At 32.5% G+C, this 27,954-nt stretch overlaps 2 protein-coding genes across 2 annotated transcripts in view; both read right to left on the bottom strand.

Annotated features, from left to right (window-relative positions):
- LOC132757385 (uncharacterized) overlaps positions 1-25,574 on the bottom strand; it is a 119,857-nt gene extending 94,283 nt beyond the window's left edge. Inside the window, exons 1-4 of the mRNA XM_060748654.1 lie at positions 24,969-25,574; positions 21,763-21,881; positions 20,489-20,552; positions 18,909-19,032 (exon numbers count right to left, since the gene is read on the bottom strand). Of these exons, the coding sequence (XP_060604637.1) occupies positions 18,909-19,032; positions 20,489-20,552; positions 21,763-21,881; positions 24,969-25,079 (418 nt within the window). The 5' untranslated portion in view covers positions 25,080-25,574. The remainder of the gene's footprint in view (positions 1-18,908; positions 19,033-20,488; positions 20,553-21,762; positions 21,882-24,968) is intronic.
- Positions 7,000-11,972, bottom strand: LOC132757384 (uncharacterized). Its single transcript, XM_060748653.1, has 6 exons — positions 11,793-11,972; positions 10,024-11,037; positions 9,456-9,792; positions 8,746-8,838; positions 8,047-8,248; positions 7,000-7,782 (listed from the first exon to the last, which is right to left on the bottom strand). The coding sequence occupies exons 1-6, from the start codon at positions 11,916-11,918 to the stop codon at positions 7,533-7,535; spliced, it is 2,022 nt and encodes a 673-aa protein (XP_060604636.1). The 5' UTR covers positions 11,919-11,972; the 3' UTR covers positions 7,000-7,532.
- Positions 25,575-27,954: the final 2,380 nt, after the last annotated feature.

The raw sequence follows: 27,954 nt of genomic DNA, 5'->3' as shown, positions 1-27,954 counted from the left end.
GAACTCATCCAAGCAAGTACCTAGACAAGCATCCTGATCAAGTTTGGTGACACGTGTGTCAAAAATGTGACCGCTAAAGTGTTAACATGGTTTTTCTATTTTTAGCTCCTGTGACCTAGTTTTTAATCTGATATGACCCATGTTCGAACTCATCCGAGCTATCACCTAGACAAGCATCCTGACCAAGTTTGATGGTGATTGAGACAAAAATGTGTCGCTAAAGTGTTAACAAGGTTTTTCTATTTTTAGCTCCGATGACCTACTTTTTCATCCGAGATGAGCCATATTTGAACTCATCCGAGCTATTACCTAGACAAACATCCTGACCAAGTCTGATGATGATTGAGGCAAAATTGTGACCTCTAGAGTGTTAACAAGATTTTTCTATTTTTAGCGCCGGTGACCTACTTTTTCATCTGAGATGACCCATGTTCAAATTCATTTGAGCTATCAACTAGATAAGCATTCTGACCAAGTTTGATGATGATTGAGGCAAAAATGTGATTGCTGGAGTGTTAACAAGGTTTTTCTATTTTTAGCTCCTGTGACCTAGTTTTTCATCCGAGATAACCCTTGTTCGAACTCATCTGAGCTATCACTTAGACAAGCATCCTGCCCAAGTTTGATGATGATTGATGCAAAAATGTGACCGCTAGAGTGTTAACAAAGTTTTTCTATTTTTAGCTCTTGTGACCTAGTGTTTCATTCGAGATGACCAATGTTCGAACGTATCCGAGCTATCACCTAGACAAACATCCTGACCAAGTTTTATGATGATCGAGGCAAAAATGCGACCGCTAGAGTGTTAACAACTAAATGTGAACGAACGACGGACGAGCATGCTCAAGTGAGCTTAAAAGTTTATGTTCAAATTTCCACTCAATGCCACCTAAATTCTACCAAAGGATAGTGGCGTTTGGTGGTAATTTTGTCACTACAGTGTCATTTTCCAGTTAATTTCACCTTTTTTATACTAAATGCCACCCTTTTCAGTGGAAATAGCTGGCAAGTAGTGGAAACATATAAGGAAAACCTTTAGAGGTAAAATTTGAACATTTTTGGTGGAATACCTATAGATGATATCATACAAAAAATATTAAAGCTCTAAGCCTTGTACCTTCAGACAATAAGATTTTTGATTTTGTACTATATGTCCATATTTAAAATAAATGACCCCCGGGGTGGGGCCAATTTTGACCCCAAGGCTATAATTTGAACAGTTTTGGTAGAGGTTCACAACACAATGTTTCATGCAAAATATCAAACCTCTAACATTTCTCAATTGCTAGAAGAAATATTTTAAAGTTTTACTATATACATTAATTTAAAGGAAAACCTATGATCCCCGGGGCGGGGCTGATTTTGACACTAGAGGCAGAATTTAAACAACTTTGGTAGAGTACCTTTAGATAATAACACATACCAAATATCAAATCTCTACGCCTTGTACCTTAAGACAAGAAGGTATTTTAAGTTTTTACTATATGTACATATAGTGAAAATCAATGACCCCCTTGGCGGGGCCAGATTTCTGCTAGATGGTTGCCAAATCTATTGACCGATGAGAAAAGGAGGCAATGGGTTAAGGTGACCAAAAGGCTGCTTCAAATGTTTCCAAAATATGACAAAAAACAGTTTGCCAATTTCGTCACATGTATTGAAAATGGGGTCCATTATTTTGAGCCCGTCAGAAAAGTTAGCAACAAAATCTGGGCCACTAAACACAACAAATGCCTAATATTTGCCAAAGAGTCTTCGAGTGCAAATAAGATTTGTATGCAATTTTCTTCTCTGGTGAAGGAGTCCCAATAAAGTGCCAGTGAAAAAGGGCAAAAGTATCACTGGGAAGTACTACAAAGTACTACAAAGACGTAGTACTTAAGAAACTGAAAAAGAAATATAAGAAACGACGCTTGAAGCATATCCGTCTTCTACATGACAAGGCCCCCTCTTATAACACCGCAATAGTTGCGGCTTTTTTGAAAAAAGAAAAAAGTAACTGTTTTGCCTCACCCCAAGCCCCCTCATGCTACTTGATATATTTCTTTTTTCAGCTCAAGCTGCCCCTTAAATTTGGCAAATAAAATTAATTTGCTAAACCTTGATAAAAACAAGAAATGGTTTTTAAAAGTTTTTTTCAATATGAAAATTACATCAAACATTTATAAGTTTCGAATTTTATAGCCTTTTCTAAACCCTCAAGCATCAAGAATCAGTCTTTTTTTGTTCTTCTTCTATTGCTACTACTCTGAAATAATGTTATCTATCTAATATTCTAGTAAGATTCATTTTTTTATTTTGCTTGAGAAATTTATGTTGGAACCTGCTTATTTAAAAGGCGATCACGTAGTATACTGCCGTAGCTTCTATTTTTGATTTTATGATTACACTCACTTAAGTTATTTTTCTGTTTTATTCTATAAAAAATATCTGCTCATTGGAACCATTGTATGTATTCTTCTTATGATACTTGTATCCAACTGCTTTGGTAGCATACATCTTTTGTCACTGACAGCTTAATATCTAATACTTCTTTCTTTACATATAATGTAAATGGATTATCCAGTAAAACTAAACGAACGAACGTTTTTCATTGGTTAAGATCAGAAAAAGTTGATACTTCAAGAGGTACATTTTAAAGAAACGTGTAAAGATGAATGGGAAAATAACTGGGATGGTACAATTATATGTAGTGGCAATTCGAATAATCAAATGGTGTTGCTATCTTGTTAAGAAATGATTTGAAAATACAAATTCTAGAACAAGGGTACCATAGTCACAAAATACGCCCGTTTATGAAAGCTTTAGATGGAGATGGGGGCATTAGGGATAAGTGTTATCTAGCAAGCAAGTTTTTATTCTTGGCACTGTGTTGCTAAATGAACCTTAAAACAGATCAGTACGGAAGATATGCACAGGATGTGTGACCTTGACCTTGGGCGCAGGAACCTGGATTTTATGCACGGCACTCAGCCTCACAATAATGAACATTTGTGCCAAATTATATTGAAATCCCTCTATGCACGTAGAAGTTTTGCTCCAGACAAGCGTTTTTCTATGAGCTCTAACTGTGACCTTCACCTTTGACCTAGAGACTTGGTTTATGTGCAGGGCACTACGTCTCATGGTGGTGCACAATTCTATAAAGTAAAATTAAAATTCCTCCATGCATGTAGAAATTTGCTCCGGACAACATCTGGATATTTAATCATCTCCAGTGACCTTGACCTTGCAAATATTAACCTAAATTAAATGTGTCACACCTGTAGTCATGATAGTTACCATTTGTGCTACAATCAATCAATAAATGATGACTAAATGGTCCCAATACACATCTTCAAATTTTTATCTGATCTTTGACCTCTATGTGTAACCTTGACCTTGGTCGCGGGGATCTGAATTTTACGTACCACACTCAGCCTCACAATGGTGAACATTTGTGCCAAGTTATATTGAAATCCCCCTATGAATGTAGAAGTTTTGCTCCGGACAAGCGTTTTTCAATGAGCTCTAAGTGTAACCTTGACCTTTGACCTGGAGACCTGGATCATGCATGGAACAATACATATCATGGTGGTGAACATTTCCATAAAGTATTATAAAAATTCTTCCATACATGCAGGAGATATGCTCCAGACAAAATCTGGATATTTCACCATCTTTAGTGACCTTGACCTTGCATATATTGACCTAAAGTACATGTTTCACAGTCGTAGTCATGATAATGACCATTTGTGTTACAATCCCTCAATAAATGATGATTAAATCGTCCCTATACACATCTTCATATTTTTATCTAAACTTTGACATCTATGTGTGCCTTGACCTTGGCTGCAGGGACCTGAATTTTGTGCGCGACACTCCGCCTAACAATGGTGAACATTTGTGCCAAGTTATATTGAAATCCCTCTATGCATAAGGAAGTTTTGCTCCGGACAAGCGTTTTTCAATGAGCTCTAAGTGTGAACTTGACCTTTGACATAGAGACCTAGTTCATGTGAGTGACATGGCTTCTCATAATGGTGAACGTTTCTATGAAATTTCATTAAAATCCCTCCATGCGTGTAGGAGATATGCTCTGGACAAAATCTGGATATTTCAACATCTTTAGTGACCTTGACCTTGTATATATTGACCTAAATTATATGTATCACAGCCTTAGTCTTGATAATGACCGCCCGCCCGACCGCCAGGGGCGTTCAATAATACGTCCCGTTTTTCAACTGGGCGTATAAAAATATGAAATTGAAATTGGTAGATTGTTGGCAATTAAAGTAAATATTGAAAATAAAGAAATAATAATAATAAATATATACGGTCCAAACAAGGATGATGTAGACCTCTTTCAAAAATTATTACTTGTTATTACTAGAATAAAAAGTTACAAAATAAATAATGGCGAAAGAAATATAAAATTACTAAAAGGATTAGAAAAAAGAAATGCGGAAAGTAAACTTATAAAATGTTTAAATGCAAATGGTAATATTTTAACAAATCAGACAGACATTTTAAATGAACAGAAAAAATACTATGAGAATCTATAAACCATTCAAGACGAAACTCCCTCAAATTACATTTTTTTCAATGGCGAAACAATACTTACTAAATGAAAACGAAAATCAATCTTGTGAAGGAACTATTACGCAAACTGAATGCGAAACTGCCATCAAAGATATGAAAAATCGAAAAAGTCCAGGTTCAGATGGTTTAAGTATAGAATTTTATAAAATATTTTGGAATTATTTAAAAGATGATTTGAAAAGTGCTCTGAATTTTTCTTTTGAAATTAATTGTCTCAGTCAGCTACAAGCACAAGGTTTAATAACTCTAATTCAAAAACCAAATAAAAATTTATCAATATTGTCAAACTGGCGACCAATAAGTTTACTGAATGTAGATTATAAAATACTTACTAAGGTTATCGCTTATAGAATTAAACGGGTATTAAATACACTCATTGATGATAGTCAAACAGGTTTCATTTAAGGGCGATACATAGGTGAAAATATAAGATTGCTTTATGATGTGATAGAGTATGCAGAAAAGAATGATAAACCGGGACTTCTATTTTTTGCTGATTTTGAAAAAGCATTGATAGCATAAGCTACAAATACGTATTTAAAACATTAGATCTTTTTAACGTTGGACCAAATTTAAAAGCATGGATTGAACTTATTTACAAAAGACCCACGAGTTGCATACTTTACGATGGTTTTTGTCTGAGTCATTCCCTATAAAAAAAGGAGTACGACACGGATCTCCATTGTCTCCTTATATATTTATCCTAGCAATTGAACTATTGTCAATAGCTATAAGACAAAATAGGAATATTGAAGGTTTTAAAATTTTTGATGTAGAAGTTAAAAAAAGCATGTTTGCAGGCGATGCAACTATAATATTCAAGGGAAAATCAAGCAGCTTTGAAGAAACTTTGTACATATTTGATCAATCTTCCTTTATTTCTTGTCTTAAACTTAATTACAAAAAATGTACAGTTCTCAGAATAGGTTCACTGAGAAATCAACATGGTTAAGTCTATTGTAGAAAAAAATATTCAAATATAATTTGAACCTCAGAATGTGCAAAAACATAAGGCATAACTTTCCATTCAGAATGTGACTTAATAACTAAAATAAATTACGAGAATAAAGTAAACTAATTTCAAGCAGACATTAATAGATGGAGGGCAAGACGTTTAACAACAATTGGCAATATATCAATTTTAAAATCCTGAATTATTTCAAAACTAACCTTAATAATATCTTTTCTTCCGAGTCCACCAGAAGAAATTATGAAAACAATTACACAAAATTGTTTTGAATTTATATGGCACATGAAAAAAGACAAAGTTAAAAGGGATGTAATTATACAAGACTTTAAATATGGAGGCTTAAATATGATAGACTTGCCGATTTTTATGAACTCGATTAAATCAAGCTGGATCAAAAGAATATTTGCTGAAAATAACCATTTATTGTGGAAAGAGATAATATAGGAAAATTTACAAAAATAGGTGGAATCGACATATTCAAAAGTAATTTAAACAGATATGATATACAGAAACTTAAAATCGAAAATACTTTCTTAAAAGAATTACTACTGTCATGGAGTAAAATAAATTTTAACAAGAGCCACCGCCGGGCTGGGGCAACGCTCGACTTTTTACTTTTTCTAAACGCAAACATAGAAAGGTTTGAACATATATTAACGTTTCCTTTTTATAAATTTAGTTGGTCTGTCTTGTCACATTAGTTTTCTTTATATATTTGGTATATATATGAAAAGAAACATTAAGCATATTTCTAAAAATAGCAACAGTACACAATTTCTTAAAATAGCAACATGACGCAATTTCTAAAAATAGAAAAAATGACCCAATTTCTAAAAATACAAAAAAATGACATAATTTCTAAAAACTGAAAAAATGACGCAAATTCTAAAAATAGCAACAATGAAGCAATTTCTAAAAATAGCAACATTGACGCAATTTCTTAAAATAGAAAAAATGACGCAATTTCTAAAAATAGCAACAATTTCTAAAAATAGCAACAATGATGCAATTTCTAAAAAAAGAAAAAAATGACGCAATTTCTAAAAATAGAAAAAATGACGCAATTTCTAAAAATAGAAAAAATGACCCAATTTCTAGAAATAGAATCTAAAAATGAAAAAAAATGACACAATTTCTAAAAATAGAAAAAATGACGCAATTTCTAAAAACAGCAACAATAACGCAATTTCTAAAAATAGAAACAATGACACAATTTCTAAAAATAGAAAACAATGACGCCATTTCCAAAAATAGCAACAATGACGCAATTACTAAAAATAGAAAAAATGACGCAATTTCTAAAAATAGAAAACAATGACGCAATTTCTAAAAATAGCAACAATGACGCAATTTCTAAAAATAGAAAAAAATGACGCAATTTCTAACAATAGAAAAAAAAGACGCAATTTCTAAAAATAGAAAAAATGACGCAATTTATATATAATGGGCACAGTCATGCGATTTGGGGTCTTAATGACATTTTTATCGATTTTGAGATTTTCACATCAAATTAAAGCTCATTAAATATGCTTTCCAGCGATATAATTCATATGCAAAAGAGATTATTATTTTTTTCAATACGACTAATTTCACAACGTCATGTTGAAATTTCTTGACGTTGTTTTTGTCGTCGCTAAATTGACGTCAATGTTTCCCATTTATCACGTCATCGTTTCCCGCTTTTCTTGCATCAGGTGTGTTCAAATGACTTTACTATTTATTGGCGAGGGCAAAACATATTAGGCCCTATTAACTTGAAATAATGAATAAGTAAATGGTATGGCAGTGGTACATTTTATATGATTTTATTATCATGACCAAAGAGATTTTTTCTGAGTACGTGAGTTTGTAACATTTTTCGAAATGTTTATTTAATGGAACTGTCTGTTAAAACATCAAACGGAAATAATATTCTTGAAACAAAAAGAAAATTAAAGTTTTATCAATCAATAATTTTTATTTCTCTATTTTAACATTTGCTTCAAATGTGTACACCACAAAACTCGTCTCTATACGCTGGTCTGACGTATGGCCGTACGGAGTTGGTCAGGTAGGTTTGCCGCCGTTGACTAAGCCCACTTGGTTGTATTGTTTCTGGTCTGACAGCCAATTCAAAACGCGAGGACTGATTCTTTAAAATACAAATCTTTTCCTCACTTTGATCTTCAGATGAAATCCGCACGGTAACAATACCTGGTTCGTCTGCAGTAAACCGGAAGTACTGATATTTCCTGAAATTAAAACTCATCATCTCATTTCTGCTAAGCAATATTAATCTTATTATGAAAGTTATACTGATTAAATCATATTTTTAACTCAGTTACGAGAACTTCTATCCTATTTATATTATTCTTTTCATAATTATTTCTATTATTTATTTGTAACATCATTACTACCACTATGTTAGTATTATAAGTATATTATTATTATTATTATTATTAAAGCATTATATATTATTATTAAAGCATTATATGTATGTTGCATCTGTTTACTACCTTATTCCTTTCACTGCTTTAAATTTTCCATCTAAGAATGACTTCCAATTTCTCCATGCCCATTGTGGAAAACGGACAGCAACATTTGTTTTTGATGATTTGTTTACAACATTTTCAAGCTGTCCAAGCGTCTCTACATCTGTACGTCTATATACTCGCTTGATGTGGGCGAAGCCGGAATCTACTAAACATCGGGCGTGTCCTGTTTCAATATAACAAGGCTAAACATTTTAACATGCTAATTTAAAGGTATAAATTGCTGCACATTGTTTTAATACTAAAAAATCTTTGTCAGGTAGAAACGAGAATTTCTAGCATGTCATTTAGGCACAAAGCATTTTGAGTAAAACTAACAATGAATGTTTTAATATTCCGAAATACATAAACATTAAATATCAAGCGCCAATGTTTTTTTAATTCTCCGAGAGAAGCCTTAGCGGTATCGTCGTGATGTTGTGATGTCTTGGTCAAGAGAACATAGCATGTGTCTTTTATAAAAACCGCTTTCATTCATCGGGCATGGATCACAATTTAATAACTCATGCGTACATAAAAGCGATTTTCAGCCGATAATGTATGATAATCTGTTCCTATTTTCTTTTTGTTGAGTAAATCAAAATTAAATTATAGATTCCGTTTGCTTCCGTTTAAAACGGTGCACGTAGAATCACTCGTGCGTAAAGAATATTACCAACTTACCTGGAATTTGCATTAAGTATTCTATCACTTCATTCTGACCAGTCATTACTCTCCACATAAAATAAGCAAGCACATACTTATTTTTGTTCTGCCCTGAAAAGAAAATTCACTGCTTGTTTAATAAAAGCGAGAATGAATATAACAGTTTTATCGGGGTATTTTTTCATTATAACAATAAAACAAATCTATCATCACGCAGATTAATTAACTATATTTTTATGGAATTTTAATCAAATGCAAGCTAAGCTTGAATATAAAATAAGAGTCTTATAAACCAAAAATATTAATATAAAGTTGTAATGATAATAAGAGAAGTTAGTTATTTCAGTACTGTTACATTATTAAAGGCCCATATTATGCCTCAGATGTGCTATCAACTTGATTTCTCAAAAACTTTTTGTCGGTATCAAGTTCTAGTTTCTACAAACTACTCATTTGCTATAAAAGTTAACTATCTTTAACTTCTTTTGCTCTGTTAGAATTAGTATTTGTATTTGAAGTCAAAATACTACTCTTTAATATTTTGCTTCTTTTACAACACATTACTGTACACTTTGCACTACTTTTTCAGTTGTTAAACATTCAACATGCTCTAAATATATAAATTAAGCATTATTAAATATGTTTTATATTTCTAAACAATTAAAAGAAAATAATGATTTCTGAAGTATAAATGCGCCTTTTAACAGAATAGAATGTGTATAATTTACCTGGACAATTATCAGCATGGATTGAAAACTTTCTCGCTCTGACACAATGTTCCTGTAGTGCCCAATCAACCATGGAAATAACTGCGTCAGGGCCGTGTGTTTTGGATCCATCCTCTCCCACTGTCTCGTTTTCATCAATCAAAAAATTCAGTTGCTTAGGGATACCGTCTATACGGAAACCAAAAATCTGTACTTTTCGCAATGTTAGAAAATACAACGGTCCCATTTGTCTTGCGTGATGTGGCAAACTCACGTTTTGGCAAAAATCAAAGGTAAAATGAAAGTATTCGTCTTCCTCAGCACTTCTTCTTAAACATGTGTTGTACGTGTCCCTCTCCTTTAAATGTAAAAAAAGTTAGCAATTTCACAACTAAAGGTTTATCAAACATTCCTGTTTACTGGAATAGTATCAAATTTCATAGCTTTTAAACGTTATATTTCATTTACATTATTAAAAATCAAGAAAAAGGAGATAAACATTAAATTATTAATCTTGTTAATCAATTTTGACTCTAATAATTCACATGTTTTAATTAATATTTTAAATGTATAGTAAACTAGTACATACCCTTTGAGCTAAAAGAATGTGTTGTCGCATATTAGCTAAGGCCTCCAGCTTATCTTCCTCTGACACTGCGTCTGATATCATCTTTCTCATTCGCTCACACGTAGCGCAGACGTCATCTCTTGGTGTTGCTATTCTGATGTGAGGCATGCACGTGGACCAGAGAGTTTTGAACATCGAAAGCGAGACGTGCTTGATTTGTGGAATGGCTTCAGTACAAGAAATACAGTAATCCTTGTGCATCTGGACCTTTGTTGTATCGGACGGTAAATAAATTGGCGGAATATCATCTCGTCCCCTTGGTGCGGCAGGCTGGTGTATTCCTCTTTCATCAGCAAAGTTACTTATAAAATGTATAACTCTTGTAACGTCGTCAAAGGTTATAGCATTATGGGGTTTTCTGCCAGTATTTCCATGTATACGTGGAGCAATACCTTCCTGAAAAACTTGCTTACTTAAGCTACTTAGCGTTTTCTTCCCTATGCCATGACAAAGTAGAAATGTCTTTTTACAAACTTCAGTACCATGAAACGTATACTTTCTTCTCATTCTTTGACGTTTTTTACCACGTTGTGTTTTTTCTGTAGATCTTTCATCATTTATCAGACCCATAATGTAAATTTCCTTTGTTTCTTTTTCCATCTCTTTCATATTAAGTAGGTACTGATATATCTGATCTTCAGTGAATTTTCCGCTACACGCTAACCTACAACATTTACTAGATTTATAAAGTGTAACCTGCTTGCGGTCAGAATCTGGTTCAACATAGTCATCACAGACTTCATCTTCATCGGACCATTCAAGCTCTTCATCCCTTTCAATGTCTTCCGAACAACCATTTGCACCAGTACTTGCGCCTCTATCCTGGTAAAGGAAGTCTCGCACCCGGCTCTCCACTATATTATTTTCCCTGATGTCTTGGTCAGAACCGCTATCGCTGCTAACTTCTTCCTGGGTATTACAGGGTGTAGTCAATGGTGTTCTGCCAAAATGCTCCGATAAAAGGCTCTCTAGTTCCTGAAAATAAAACACAAATGATATACTAATCCTACCTCTTTTATCAAACATAATTATATGACTATTGAATAGAAAAATTAAATGCACAATCTTAAAATTGGATATTTTACTGTTAAACTGCTTGCTGTTTGTTTAATCGGCATGTGAATATAATATAAAAAATGCCTAAAAAAATAATGTACGGCAGGTTTTGAACTTCAACCGCCCGCACGCAAAGCGAACGGCGTAACCGTTGAGCTACAGAGACATTAACATTTATTGTGGAAGAAATATTATATTTATACTATAACAGTGTTTAAACTAAAAACAGTGCGGTCTCAGACGACAGTTTTTAGTTTACATAATTATTGCACTATTTTACAAATTAGTTATCACATGTATAATGTACATGTACAATCCATATAACAAAGTTTAAGGGTTCATGTTTTTGTGAACATCTTATTCATGTAGACGACATCTAGTATTAGGCTCGCAAAGTCGTAAATAATTGTTTTCTCTAAATTTATTAGATAAAAAATAAACATAGCTCTAGAGAAAAAGATAAATGTCGAAACATTCATGCTAGTCTATAAACCATGATAAACTTTAAGGCGTTGAAAAGGGCAACATATGTGAAAAGGGATTCATGTATTCTACTTTCGTTTTCAATTACCGACTGACCTTCAAAACATTTTTAAGATTTCTACATTCAAATGAAATCAGTTTCAAAACATAACATGGATTATTTAAAAAAAAATACTAATAAAGAAACTTACCTCTAGCTCTTCGGCCATTTTACGCCATGAAAATACGTGTAACCTGTCGATAATAATCGTAAACAAAACTTCTAGATTTACATGTGTAATTTCGCACTTTTCTTCCGGTATGACTTTTGACGTCATTTATGACGTTTGCGCATTATGTCATTAAGACCCCAAATCGCATGACGGTGCTCATATATATATATATATATATATATATATATATATATATATATATATATATATATATATATATGTGTGTGTGTATATAAATATACATGCATATATACATATACATACACACTCATTATATATATACTATACATACAAACACACCAATAAATGCACAAACTGAGAAAATTCAGTAATATAACCTTCAAGGTTAAGGTCATTAAAGAGCCCAAGCAAATTTGGGTTTGATAAACAACAAGGTCTGGTCCTTCAGAATGTTCTGTTATAATATGAAGTTTATCCCTTCAAAAATAGCAAAGTTACAGTCAGTTACCGCCAAAACAATGAAAATTTCAATAATTTGACCTTCAAAGACAATGTCATTAATGAGTGAAGGTCAAGGTCTTTCGGTGTATTTTTAACAGTTATCTTTGAAGATTATTATGTACAAGCTTGAAGACAATCCATTCAAAAATAACAAAGTTACAGCCAATAATAGCCAAAAAATGAAAATTTCAATAATTTGACCTTCAAAGTCAAGGTCATTGATGAGTGAAGGTCAAGGTCTGACTGGTTATTTTTAAGGGATATCCTTGAAAATTATTATGTTCAAGTTTGAAGACAATCCATTCAAAAATAACAAAGTTACAGCCAATAACAGCATGAACAAGCAAAAATTGGACTTTAAACCTTGAAAGTCAATGTCATTTATGGATGAAGGTCAAGGTTAGTCTGGTCTACTGAAAGGTCTTGTCCAAAGGGTTGTTGTGGCCAAGTATGAAGACAATACATATATACATGTATATATATATATATATATATATATATATATACACATACACACACATATATATATATATATATATATAATACATATACTATACATACACACACACCAATAAATGCACAAATCTGAGAAAATTCAGTAATATAACCTTCAAGGTTAAGGTCATTAAAGAGCCCAAGCAAATTTGGTTTTGATAAACAACAAGGTCTGGTCCTTAAGAATGTTCTGTTATAATATGAAGTTTATCCCTTAAAAAATAGCAAAGTTACAGTCAGTTACCGCCAAAACAATGAAAATTTCAATAATTTGACCTTCAAAGACAATGTCATTAATGAGTGAAGGTCAAGGTCTTTCGGTGTATTTTTAACAGTTATCTTTGAAGATTATTATGTTCAAGTTTGAAGACAATCCATTCAAAAATAACAAAGTTACAGCCAATAATAGCCCAAAAAATGAAAATTTCAATAATTTGACCTTCAAAGTCAAGGTCATTGATGAGCTCTGACTGGTTATTTTTAAGGGATATCCTTGAAGATTATTATGTTCAAGTTTGAAGACAATCCATTCAAAAATAACAAAGTTACAGCCAATAACAGCATGAACAAGCAAAAATTGGACTTTTAACCTTGAAGGTCAATGTCATTTATTGATGAAGGTCAAGTTTAGTGTGGTCTACTGAAAGGTCTTGTCCCAAGGGTTGTTGTGGCCAAGTATGAAGACAATACACCAAGAAATAAAAAAGTTATGATCCAGGTACAAGTTTTCGGACGGCAACGGCAACGGCATCGGCAACGGGCAACGGCAACGGCAACTGCAACGCCGACCTGACTATAGCAATACCTCTACTTTTTTTTTCAAAAAAAAAAAAAAGTCGAGCTAATAAAAATCCACAAAATCTTTAGACCAAATAATATGGCAGAATTCACACATAAAAAATAATGGATCTTTAATTCTTTTTCCAAAATGGAAATGTCGAAATATCAATAAAATAAAGGATATTTTTAAACTGAAACAAAACAATTTAAAACATTTGACCAGCTGAGACTTACTTTTAACATTCTTGATACAGAAATATTTAACTTTTATAAATTAATTTTATCAATACCCAAAGAATGGAAACGTAAACTACAACAAAGTTATCAAACTTCAACGCCTAAAGAAATAAGCACTTTTGATATCATAGAAAAAACGAACACGTCCAATATTAATAACAAGTTAACACAGATTCAAAAACAAATAAGACTTTGTAAAAATAAAAAAACAAAATCGCAAATAAAATGGGAAGAACGATTTCCTCAAAAAGAATTTCAATGGCAAAATATTTACGAAACGTTTTTGTTTATTGCAAAGATAATATTTTACAAAACTTTCAATATAATTTTTTATACAGGAATATTGCAACAAACAAATTTCTCCTTTAATGTTAATTAACCGAATCTAGTCTCTGTGATTTTTGCTGTATGGATGTTTAAAGTATAGAACACCTATTTTGGGACTGCCAAACAGTACAAATATTCTGGAATAGTTTACTCAAATGGCTTAATGAAATAGTAATAAATGTTACATATGATCACTTTACATCTTTCTTTCATGCTAAAGATAAGAAAACATCGTATATCTTTTTTCAAAATATTACATTTATACCAGTAAATTAAAAAAACAAACTCCAGATATAAGTATCTTCAAAAGAAAATTTTTGAACAGATTTAAAATTGAAATATTTGTTGCGTTACAAAATGATACATTAGAATAATTTGAAAATTGCTGGATAAATCTCATTGTCTTGTTTGATTTCTTGTTTGATTTGCAGAAAAAATGCTTCTAAAGCAGTTAATTTACTTTTTACTTTTTATTTACTTTTCAACCTTTTGCCCCTTTTCTTGTGTAATTGTATAAATGAATGAACCTCTTTACTTTTTAAAATGTCTTATACGTATATTCTAACTAAAAACATTACAAAATAAATTTATTTTTAATTATCTACATATCAATGAAAATGCTAAAGTTATCAATGGTTTGTATTCTTGTATTGTATTATTTTTTCTTAAATAAACGGGCTTTAAACGTTGTTCCAAAAACAAAAACTGAAAAAAAAAAAAAAAAAAAAAAAACAATACAAGAACCGGTTGAACCGGGTGATGCTCCCCGAAAAGGTTTTGGACACACAGGAAAGTATAAAGACAATGAACAAAGGGCAAAAACTAAAATAAGGCAAAGCAGAGTTATGTTTTTTTTTGGACTGCACTTCTATTCAATGAGATCTATCTATAAAGTTTTGTGATGATATCTCATAGTTTCAGAGTTAAGTCCTGGACAAAAATCAAAGTATAAAAATAAACAAAGGGCAATAACTCCAAAAGTAGACAAGGCTGTGTTAAGGTTCTTAAGCATTGCAGTTCTATCCAATGAGTTCTATCTACCTACAAAGTTTCATGATGATATCTCTAATAGTGTTAGAGTTATGTCCCTGACAAAACTCAACAAGAGGGCCATGATGGTCCTGAAGTCGCTCACCTGTATATAGGCCCCCCGGAGAGGGGCAAGTTTAAACCCCAGGGCTTTTATTTGAACAAACTTTGTAGACACTCTCTAGAACATGCTTCGTGCTTAATATCTAAACTCTAGCTATTTGAGTTTTTTCAAAGAAGATTTTTTAAGTTTTTGTTATACACATATAAGGAAAATGAATGACCCCCGGGGCGGGGCAAATTTTGACCCCAGGGCTTTTATTTGAACAGTCTTTGTAGACACTTTCTAGAAAATGTTTCAGGCTTAATATCTAAACTCTAGACATTCATTAGAACATGTTTCATGCTAAATATCTTAGCTTTAGCTCTTTGGGTTCTTTAAAAGAAGATTTTTAAAATATTTCTTTAATTAAGCATATACGAAAAATCAATGATCCCCTGGGGCGGGGCTAATTTTGACCCCAGGGCTTTTATTTGAACAAATTTGGTAGACACCCATTAGAAGATGTTTCATGCTAAATATCTAAGCTCTAGCTCTTTGGGTTCTTAAAAAGAAGATTATTTAAGTTTTTACTATATACATATAGGGAAAATCAATGACCCCCTAGGACGGGGCCAATTTTGACCCCAAGGCTTTTTTTTAACAAACTTGGTAGACACTCACAATAAGATGTGTCATGCCAAATATCTAAGCTCTAGCTCTTTTAGTTTTTTAAGTTCAGCATGGAATTAAATTCTTTGAACAATTTTCAAAGGTGACCACCAAAGGAACATTCCTGTGAAGTTTGGATGAAATTGGCTTAGTGGTTTATGAGGAGATGTCATTTAAAGTAAAAGTTTACGGACGACGGACGGACGGACGGCGGACGAAAAGCGACCACAAAAGCTCACCCTGTCAGAAAGTGACAGGTGAGCTAAAAAGTAAAAATAAACAAAGGGCAATTACTTCAAAATAAGGCAAGCAGAGTTATGATTCTTTAGCATTTCACTTCTACCCAATTAGACGAATCTACCGTCAAAATTTTATTTTGATATCTCTAATAATTTTAGAGTAATGTCCCGGACAAAATAAAATTAAAACAGTCAAAATGAACATAGGGCGATAATTCAAAAATTAGGCTATGCAGAGTTACGGTTCTTTAACAATGCACTTCTTCTTTCTATCTGCAAAGTTTCATGTTGATAACTCTTACAGTTTTAGAGTAATGTCCCGGACAACCTTCAAAGTGTACAAATAAACAAAGGGCAATTATTCAAAAATTAGGAAAGGCAGAGTTACGGTTCTTGTGTACTGCACATTTGCTCAATGAAATCTATTTACCTACAAAGTTTCATGTTGATACCTCTAACTTATAATTTTAGAGTAATGTCCCGGACAAAGTCCAAAGTGTAAAAATAAACAAAGGGCAATAATTAAAAAATTTGGAAAGGCAGAGTTACGGTTATTGTGCACTGCAGACCTACTCAATGAGATCTATCTACCTACAACGTTTCATGTTGATACCTCTTATAGTTTTAGAGTTATGGCCCGGACAAAGTTCAAAGTGTAAAAATAACAAAGGGCAATAATTAAAAAATTAGGCAAGGCAGAGTTACGGTTATTGTGCACTGCACACCTACTCAATGAGATCTATCTACCTACAAAGTTTCATGTTAATACCTCTTTTTGTTTCAAAGTTATGTCCCGGACAAAAAAGCGGACGGACGGACAGACGGACGGACGGACAAGGCGTCGACTATATGCTCCCCCGAAATTTTCTAGTTGTCTAAATATATGCACGGTTGTTTGACATTATCACAAGTTGGGAAGATCAGCGAGTGGATCAGTGCCAATTAGTCTTGCTTTGAATAATAAGTGTGAAATTCTTTCATATTTGTATAATCGGGACCTAAATTTTACTTCGTATTCGATAACGCATTTCGAATAATAAAATTTGTATTTATATAGATTTAAAAGGAGAAACAAGAGGGTCGAGAGATGGCCCTAGATCGCTCGACTGACCAAACAAACTCATCAGAGCAATTACTTAGGCAAACGTTTAATGACAATTGAGTCAAAAATGTGACCACTAGATTTTAAACAAGGTTTTTTCATATTTGGGATGTGTGACCTAGTTTTTGACCCCAGGTGACACAAGTGTTTCACAAAAAAGGAACAGACGGACGGACAAGGGTGAATCTAAATCCCCTCCCCAATAGTGGGGGCACACAAATCATATAGATTCATTTTATATTACATCTGATATCAAGTAAAAATCTATTATACTTTAAACAATATTAACTAGAACTATCGCTGAATGCGATTCATACCCCCACCAATGTCCTTGACAGAAGACCACTGGGAGGGGTGGTTAAGGGTATAACTTAAGTGGCACAAATAGATAAAAAGAAATTATCTCTGGTGAAAAAAAGACTTATTGTACAGGTAATAGTATAACTATATATTATCAAAGCATGTTCGAAACAGTTACAAATAACCTTTCATTTTCCCAATGTACTAAACATTTTATTTATAAGTCAATTTTTGACCTTCAAGTGTGGCCTTGACCTTAATCTGGCACAAGGGTAAGATGAGTTTTGCACATCGCCAAGTTAAGGTGAACAATTGAGTAAAGTTTGAAGAAAATCCTTCCATTAGTATAGAATGGATAGAGGGGACACAACATATTGTGAAGTATTGATTGTATGTTAATTTGAAGACTTGCAAAGGGGCATAACTTTGTTAAAATGCAATACAGAGTTATGAAACTTGACCAGCGTTTCTTATTGTGACACTTCATGTATATATTTCAAGTTTCAAGCAAGTACCCTTTCTAGATTCAGAAATATTCAAATAAATGTTAAAATTTAAGAATATTTTCTAAGTCAATTTTTGACCTTCAAGTGTGACCTTGAACTAAAGCCAACAAAAGGGTGACATGAGTTATGCACATCCCCTTGTTGCGGTGAACATTTGAGCCAAGATTGAAGAAAATATTTCAATCAGTGTTGGACTTACAGAGCGGACACAACATACTGTGTAATATTTGACTGTTTGATATGTGACCTTAAATTGTGACCTTGACCTTAAGCTGACACATATGCAACATAAGTTCTGCACATCCCCTTGTTGAGGTGAACATTTGAGCCAAATTTGAAGAAAACCCTTCAATTAGTGAAGGACTTAAAGAGCGGACACGACATACTGTGTAATATTTGATTGTTTAATATTTGACCTTCAATTGTGACCTTGACCTTAAGCTGACACATGGGCAACATGGGTTCTGCACATCCCCTTGTTGAGGTGAACATTTGTGCCAAGTTTGAAGAAAATCCTTCAATTAGTGTAGGACTTACAGAGCGGACACGACATACTGTGTAATATTTGATTGTGTTTGATATTTGACCTTCAATTGTGACATTGACCTTGAGCTGACACATGGGCAACATGGGTTCTGCACATTCCCTTGTTGAGGTGAACACTTGAGCCAAGTTTGAAGAAAATCCTTCAATTGGTATAAGAGTTATAGAGCGGACAAGAAAATGGAGACGGACCGACCAACCGACTGATTGACCGACGCGACAAAGCGAATCCATTATAGCCCCCCCCCCCCGACATTTTGTGGTGGGGTATAATTAATATAAGAGCTTCTCAGATTTTTTTTTTCAAATCATAGGCTGAAACAACCCATATTCTCATTCATTCCACATGTGATATACAAGTACCTTCAAAATTCTCTTCTGTATTTTCTTTCTCATCTCCCACCACAGGACTAGGTTGACTATCATACTCCTTAATCTGTGGTGTTTCATCCATAGGCTCTGTCTTTATAACTGGCTTATGTAGGCCCTGTTGCCATTGAAAAATAAATGTGTTAAACTGATACTTTGTACTTTACATAGCTAATTACAATCTACAATAAATTAGTATGTTTACAATGAGAAAGTTTTGGCAGTATTTCAACACTTAAATTTACTTTTCAAGAACCATTATAATCTCTTATTCAAAATAGTAAAGGACCTTGCTGATAATCATGGGAATTCCTTTTTATTGTTTTTACATATAGACCAAGCAAGGCACAGAAAGACATTTAAAAGATTTGTAAGAAACAGACTTACAATAAATTGAAAAAAAGTTTTTTTGTGTAATTTCAAATTGATTTGAACCGTTGTAACGGTTTTCACAATTAGAATGATCTGTAAAAACGGAGTGAACAAATAATCAGAAATTTTGCACAGTTTATTGGTCAAGACTTACATCAAATCAAACATTTAATTCGAAAAATTATTCAAGTCCTGTCATATCAAAAAACCTCAGTGGAGTTCCTTTAAAGATCGAAGAGACAATTTTAGGTAGCACACCATAGTTATGTAAGCCACAGCTTCGAATGGCCAGGGAGGATATCTTGGATATAGAGAATATTCTAGATTTATATGACTGGTTGGCTTTAAAGTGCATTTTCAGCATGAAATTTGTTTTTGTGACATCTCATATGATCACTGGCAAATTCGAAAACATGACCAGAAATCACATGCTGTTGATAATAGATGTCAAGGCCGCCATTTTTTGTAAACATTGCTTTTAAACAGCATGCACGGTAAAAACCAGTCATTTTACAGGGGGTACAAATTTTTAGCAGTAGCAAAAAATCTACAAAGTTGAGCACCAGTTTCTTTGTGATATTTTGCATGTATAGGGAGTTGCTAAAGCAGAGACAGTAAACCTTTAGCCTGTATATTTGCAGGTATGTTTTGCCAGAGGGACGAAATGTGTTGTTTTGGGTCTCGGGCCACTGTAGATTTTGAGCTTCAACGGAATGAATTGCAACTTTTTTGACTGCCTGCCTATTGTAGATTGGATAATTTCTTTGTAGATTTGCAATCTTATGTCATATGTTCTCAACAAAATGTGTTTTCTTTTTCCAGGTTGTGTAGTTTGGTATCAGAATTAACAGACGTATTGCTTGTAGGAAATTGACAGCAGGATCTTGAAATTAACTGTGGAGTGCTAACTTAATTAATTTATACTCAAATTAAAAACAAGCTAACAAACCAATTATAATTTGAGCCAATTTTCCTTCTTTAGTACTAATTTGATAATTTAAAGCATTTCCAAAATGTGAGTATTACTTGGTCAAATTCATGAATTAAAGTTTAGGATTTTTTTTCCTCTAAAATTGAATTACTCTAAGAATAAATGTTATTTTCTTTTAAAAAAATCAAATATCATTGCAAAGAGAAAATTTGCTCATATCAAAGTTTTTTTTTAAGAAAATACTTTAATAAAATGAAATAAACAAATATACCTTTACTTTGAAGGTGTTGTCACCATTAGATGTTGGTTTTGGACCCATTTTAACTGGTCTTGTACTAAATGGCATATAAAATAATATTAAAACATTAAAAGTATGTCCAAAAATAAACAACTTGACTCAATATTTAGTCCATCTAAGCATTTTTTTTCCATTTTTTTATATTAAAGTAATGAAAAAATAAAATATATACACAGCAATTTTCCCCCTTATATAAAGAGGCCTATAAAAGGTCTCTTCCAAATGAAAATTTTCTTTAAATTATGCAGATTTCCCAAAAAGATCTTACAGAAGAATTTTTACTTCCCAAATAAGCAATTTTAGCAATAGTTTTTTCATAATTCAAGAAGCTAAGGCCTCTTTAAAATTAAAGCAAGAAATATGTCCAGAGGACATGGGTGCTCCTACACTCACCAATTTGTCAATCTTATGTCTCTAGGTCAAATTTTTATTTTGGCTACATGTTCCCAAGTTGAAAACTAAAAATCTGTTATTCAGTAAAAGGCAACTACGCTGACCAACATTTTTGTAAACTTTCAGGCCTACAGGTCATAAACTTTTTTAGTTACATGCAACACAAATTAAATATTGTAAAGTCAAGGGCAATAACTCTAAAAATACTAAAAATATCCACACGAAAATACCCAGGTATACAACTACACATGCTGATCAACATTCAAGTAAGGTTTCATTAAGGCCAAATTTTTTAGTTACGTGCGACACAAGTTGAAAATTGCAAATTTTTACTAAGTCAAGGACAATAACTCTAAAAATACTAAATATATCCACATGAAAATAACTAGGTGCACAACTTCACAAGCTGATCAACATTCCTGTAAGGTTTTATGACTGTAGGTTAATTACTTTTTGAGCTACGTACGACACAAAAAGGGAATGGACGAAAGGACGGAGGGATAGACTGACAAGGGTAAATCTAAATGCCCCCCCCCCCTCTAAAGTGGAGCACAAAAACACTTGCAACATGTGAAAATTTAAACTTATGTTTGAAATCAAGATTATAACATTTACTTCCGCATAGACAGTAAAATTTGTTTTTAAAATCAATGCCACATAATCTTTATACAACTAAATTTGGATAATGGACTTGCCAAGCTTTATATTTGGACCAGTCCATTGCTTTTCACTGAATTTCAATATCCATATTCAATGGATTTCAACATGCATGCAAGCTGACAAGATTATAATCTGGTGGCATAAGCACATCACTACTGTCAATAGCATTCAAAGTATTTAATGCTTGACCATACCTTGCCGACTGTTGAACTAGTGGCCGTTTTGTTAGTTTTACTGAGTCCCCTTTGAGTCCACTGTGCAGCTCATTTATCAATTTACCCAACCGTTCATCCCCTTTAAGACTGACATATTTCTATAAAATGTAAAAAAAAAAAAATATTTTAAAGAACATTGGCAAAATAAAACCCAAAACACTGATGATCTTTTTGTAAGTTCACCAGTAGAAACAAGTAGAGATTTTGATGCTAAAGCATCAAGTCGCCGGTTAGAAAAATGATTGTATTATCATAAATATAACAAAATATAAGTTTAATGGTTCAAGTATAATTAAGAGGAACAATGAGTTGAGTGAAGCTTGTAAGGCAAGTGCTATGCTGGTAATTCTTCTTGTAATTTTACTTTATACATATACTGTTGTACCATACATTGAAATCCGTATAGGTTACTAGTTCAGATTCAGATAATTACCGACAAATAATAACCGATCATCGAATATTTGCAAAGTGACGAAAAAAATATATTGTTTAATAATTACATGAAACAATACAATTTTATTGTAAAAGTGTTGTACATCATTATTATGTGCTATAGAAAAAATATATAATTTAGTTGAAATCAATACACGTATTCCAATCGTTATATACGATATATAAAATTAACGTTTAATTGCCTTACAGTGCGATAAACTATCAACACAAAGATAGTTTATTATTTTTTTCTATGTATCTAATACGACGTCATACCGATTTGGAAACCTGAGTGACGGAAACCGACGGAATATACCGAAATCAACGATTACCATTATATATTTCAATAATGTGCCTCATAAGCATAACATTATTTTGGGATGTTCAACCTAAACTAAACAATTGAACTTTCTTGTCGAATGTTTGACAGAAAGGGCCAAGTTAAACCCTTTACCAAGAAGAAAGGAAAAGGTTTTGAAAATGTATTTTTAATGTAAACAGGTTTCTCTAATGATATAAAGTATGAACCTGATTAATGAAAAATAACTTATGTAATTATCTGTACAAAATTACAATGATATGCATCTTATCAGTTACCACCAGTCTTATCAGCAATCTGTAACTATTAATAAATTTTATAACGATATACACCATACATAAACATGTAGTCACGTGATTCTTACGAAAGACCAGGGAGCATTTGTTAATAATTAGATAAAATAATGTAATATAAAAGGTCTCATAAAAAATAAACAACCAAATAATTCTAAAGTGTCATTTCAAATATCATTCATGATTTATATATTATAAAATAGCAATGCTTGACACACAGAAAAAAGTTAAAGTATCTCTTATATTCAATGACTGATCCTTGGGGATACGTTATTGATTCATTTTATGAAAATTGTAATGTTGCTTTTTAAGACGTCAATTTGTGCATATTTCATTCCACTGAGCAAAGTTATCATATGTTTGATTTTTTGTGATTACTGAAAAATAATTGTTGTCTTTAACTGTTCAATGTTTGATATGCTTTTATTTTCACATTTTAAGGGCTTCTCCTACCATAAGTATAATATTAAACTATTACAAATATAGTCGCCGGTTTCTACCGGCGACTTACAAGAGCTGTCAGTGACAAATGCTCCCGAAGCATGCAGGTATTATGAAAAAAAAGAGAATGAAAGTAACTAATTGATGAATATTGTTAATTGTATTATTGTACCTGTAATCTCTAATTATGATAGCGTGAACCTTCAAAATATAAGTGTGACCTTGAACTTTGAAGAAGTGACGTGGTTCCTGGACGCGACAAAATGTTGTTATGAGACAAGTTATTTCAATATCACTCAATGTATGATAAAGTTACAGTCTGGATGAACAGACAGACATGGGCCTTAGCCGCTACACATTGTCTTGATGTGGTAGACATTTGTTCTAAGTTATTTGAAAATTCTCCATGCATGACAAAGTTACATGAATGTGTATCTTGAAACTCTTCTCGAGAGAATGAGTACCTTCAAACTATAAGTGTGACATTGAATGTAGGGACATGTGTCTTTGTTGAAACATATTTCCATGCATGACAAAGTTACAGTCCAGACATGAATGTGTGTACCTATAAACTCGAATTGTGATAAAGTGAACTTCAAAATGGTAGTGTGACCTTGACTTTTGAGGTAGGGACGTGATTATTGGACGTGACACATTGTCTTGATGTGGCTGACATTTATGCTTAGTTATTTTAAAATCATTCAATGCATGACAAAGTTACATTCCAGACACGAATGTGTGTACCTATTTGTTCTAATTGCGATAATGTGAATTTCAAATGATAGTGTGACCTTGACCTTTGAGTTAAGGACACGGTTCTTAAACGCTACACATCGTCTTGATGTGGTATACAAAGTTATTTCGAAATCCCTCAATGAATGATAAATTACAGTCCGGACACAAATGAAGTGGGGACGCACAAACAGAAAGAAGACTGAATTGTGCGATTATATTATGCCTCCCTTCAGGGGCATTAAATGATATAGTTCAAGGATATTTTAGAAATACTTTTTGGAAAGGGAAATGGGACCAAATTTCAACCCAAAATCAGCACTATTAAAACATTGTTTTCCACAATGAAATTGTAACAACTTAGTATCATTTAACTTAACCAATTTAGGCCAACGATTAGTGAATGTATTCTCAAAAGCAAGGATAATTTTACTTATTGACTGAACAAAGATTTCAAGTGTCATTTTGACAATCCCAAAATCAAAGGGGTATCTTCTTGCCATGGGCAATGACCGTCCATGTTTTACAAGTCTATGCTTATTCCTTCTCAATTTACCGAGAAGAACCAGTCACTGTGACCTTTGACTCAAAACTAATAGGGGTCATTTACTGGCAAGCATTCACCTCCCTCTCGGGTATATTAACAAAGCACACCTAATAGTAATCAACTAATTGAGAAATCTTCATTGTCAAAATATCTTCTTTATAAAATTACATACCAACAGTACTTTGGTATGTGTGGGTTATTATTCACTTAAAGCTATATTAATACAATAATTAACACAAATTCTTAATTTCAGCTGTTTGTAGTACTAACAAATAAAACAAGAACTGTTGTTCTCTTCTCTTCTAAGTGCTTGGTAAATGTAAATTTTTGTAAGTTCAACAAGGGCCATAATTCTATACCAACTTGCACACAAAAACTTCTCTGAATAGTTGAACTAAAAAATGCCTGCTATTAAATTTACCTCGGGCTTCCTCATGCTTGTAGCTGCCTGTTCCATTAACCATGACTTCATATTTTGTTCTGGTTTTGATCCGAACCTCATTACTGGTATCGTGAGATTCTTTTCCTTCATGTCTTCCTTTTCTTCTATAAATTAAAATACACAAAAGATTACAAGAATCACGTCTGTACATATTCCATGAAAAACGAAATTTTCATGGAAATTGCCAACTCTGGATATTTCGGACTAGTTTTCCGGAGTTGTTCAAAGAAAACTGAAAAAAAAATGAATTTTCATGTACTTTCTCCCTGAATTTCCAGAGCTTATTTCATGAAACTGTTCCAGAATTTTCCATAAAAATGTTGCAGAGTTTTCAAAGCAACTCTGGAAATTGTTCTGCTAAAATGACATACTACTCCGGAAAAAATGTTCCAGAGTTACTCTGGAAAATGTTCCGGAGTTACTATGGAAAATGTTCCAGAACCGCTCTGGAAAAAGTTCCGCAGTTAAAAATAGGATCTGGAGTAAGATGCCATTAGCCTTGAAATAATTCTGGTTTGTTTGTTTGTTTCATTTTACGCCTTTTCCCAACAGTATTTCAGTCATAAAGGCGGGTAGTTTCCTAACCATTGGTCCTGGAAATTTACACCAGTACTAGACTACCTTCCTCTGTGCTGAAATAATTCTGAAATTAATATGGAATTAACTCTGGAACATTCTGGAATTACTATGGAATTTACTCTGGAACATTTTAGGATTACTGAAATGATGGTTGCATACTAAAATCAAATGACCTTTTAATTTGCATTTGTGTTTTTATTAGCAAATCCAAAAAAGCACTCTAGTTTTCAAGAATTCAAACACCTTATAGTAATTTGCACATTTCACAATTATTTCTAAGTCATCTTAGAAATCTTTTGAGTTGAAACATCTCAAGTGACTCCAAGACTTGAAAGTTTGCAACCTAATAAGTAATATGTTGAAAAAATAAACATTATATGTACATGAGTAACAAGAAATTACAATTAAGGCATATTATGAAATTTATTAAATGTGAATTTGGAAATTCTTTGCTTGATATGGAATCTGTTTCAATCATGGAAAATTATAATCTCTGATTTTAAATTTCCCGCAATTATTTAAAAATGAAAAATATATTCTTAACTATTAATATTGAAAAGTTACATGTATGTAGAAATACAATCACTAAAACAGTGTATACTTGCAAGAAAGTTTTAAAAAAACTAAAATTATAAGTGTTAAAAAATAAAATACATTTGTACTTACTCTAAGAAATGGTTATATACATGAAGTTCCCTCCATTTTAACTGAATCATGAAATACACATGTTTAAAAGTTTATATTTCCAGAAAACTTTGTAATTTTTAATTTGTTCAGTTTAAACTCATTTGATCTTATTTCCAATGCTCAAGCATAATATTTTTCAAGTTATAACTTTTAAGCAGTTAGGCACTAAAAAACGTTATCTTTCAATGCTTTTGTTCAAATGACCCGCCTGGAAGGAGTGTTCTCAGACCTGTGATTTGTTGTGCAAGGGTATTAAGTTACTTGGGAGCTACAGTGTAATATAGTATGTTGTAAACCTGCTTTACCTCGTTCTTTTCTCTTATATCAGATAGGTGAGTTTAACTTTGGTGTGGGTTCCACTTGAGGGGTCATAAATATTTACATTGTGGCTGGTGCTGATTTGAATGTTCCAGATAGTAATCACTATACATCAGTTACTTCTACACAGGATGAATATATAAATTATATACTTTAATAGAGATACATAATAAATTTATCATCAATTAAAAAAGAAACATTCATCAATTAAAAAAGAAACATAAGTGCATAACAATTACATTTGTTCTTAAATTAAATTGTTTCTCTTTGTGTATTTATTTTTTCTAACTTAGGGTAATATATAATAATGAACCACTCAGATCAGGCTTGATATGAGATACCTGGAAATAATGAGAGTTAAAAGAAAAAATACTTTAATGCAAAGTGCGGCAATGGGGTTGCATGTGTTTTTTTTGTTGTTTTTTTTTTTGCAATAAAAAAAGAAACAGTTAAGCTCTTGAGGGGCTTATTACGGTTTCATTTTGTTTAACTATAAGTGTTTATTTTGCTAACTGCTACTTTTAATTACAGTGAGTATACAGTTGTATGACCAATCTCAATATTAAGTAATTAAAATCCTTTTTCTTGCTGTTTTTATATATCTGGTCAACAATTTACAATTAATTGTGTCAATGCCATATTTTAAATTGTCTTTATTTTCATTATGTCTTAAAACCAGAAAACTGTCTTATATTAAAAAGATTATTTATGCCTACTTAGGAAAAAATATTAAAGTTTAATGTATTAAGTATAGTATACGTAAATGCAGAAATCAAATGAAAATTTCCTAAGTCCAAAACTTTCTCAAAAATGACTAAGTGTTTTCCAGAGTAAAACTCCTTGAAAATTGTCTAAGTGTTAACTTTCCAGAGTTTCCAGAACTGTTTCACAGTAATTTCTTTGATGAAAAAGTCATTGGTTCCAGAGTTTTCCATGAAAATTGTTTCAGAGTACTCTGTAAATACTGTGGAAAAAAGCTTGTTTCCATGAAAATTCAAGGAAAATGGGTTATTTCCCAGAGTTTTTTTGGAAAGTCTGTGGAAAATCTACAGACGGGATATCTTAGTTTCAAAGATGGATGCCCACAACACCCACAATTCATCTTGACAATGCTAATATGGGCTATGAGAAATTATTTTTAGCCTCAGTGACCTTGTGACCTTGGCCTGTTTTTCTTTCAACACTAGATAAATCCTTAAAGCCATTATTTCCATACATTTGTATGATACATCTATGTCTCATAAATGATACATCATTCACATTGAAAAACTAAGATGGCAATCAAGCAAAATATCTGGTTTCAAACAATCAATTTTCTAGTTATATTTACTCACTATCTGGTTTAGCAAAATGGTCATCTGCCAGCTCTTTGTCAAATATC

This window comes from Ruditapes philippinarum, unplaced genomic scaffold (assembly GCF_026571515.1).
Source record: "Ruditapes philippinarum isolate M1 unplaced genomic scaffold, ASM2657151v2 ctg302_1_1_1_1, whole genome shotgun sequence".
Taxonomy (NCBI): Eukaryota; Metazoa; Mollusca; class Bivalvia; order Venerida; family Veneridae; genus Ruditapes; species Ruditapes philippinarum.
This window is presented reverse-complemented; position numbering and strand designations above follow the sequence as displayed.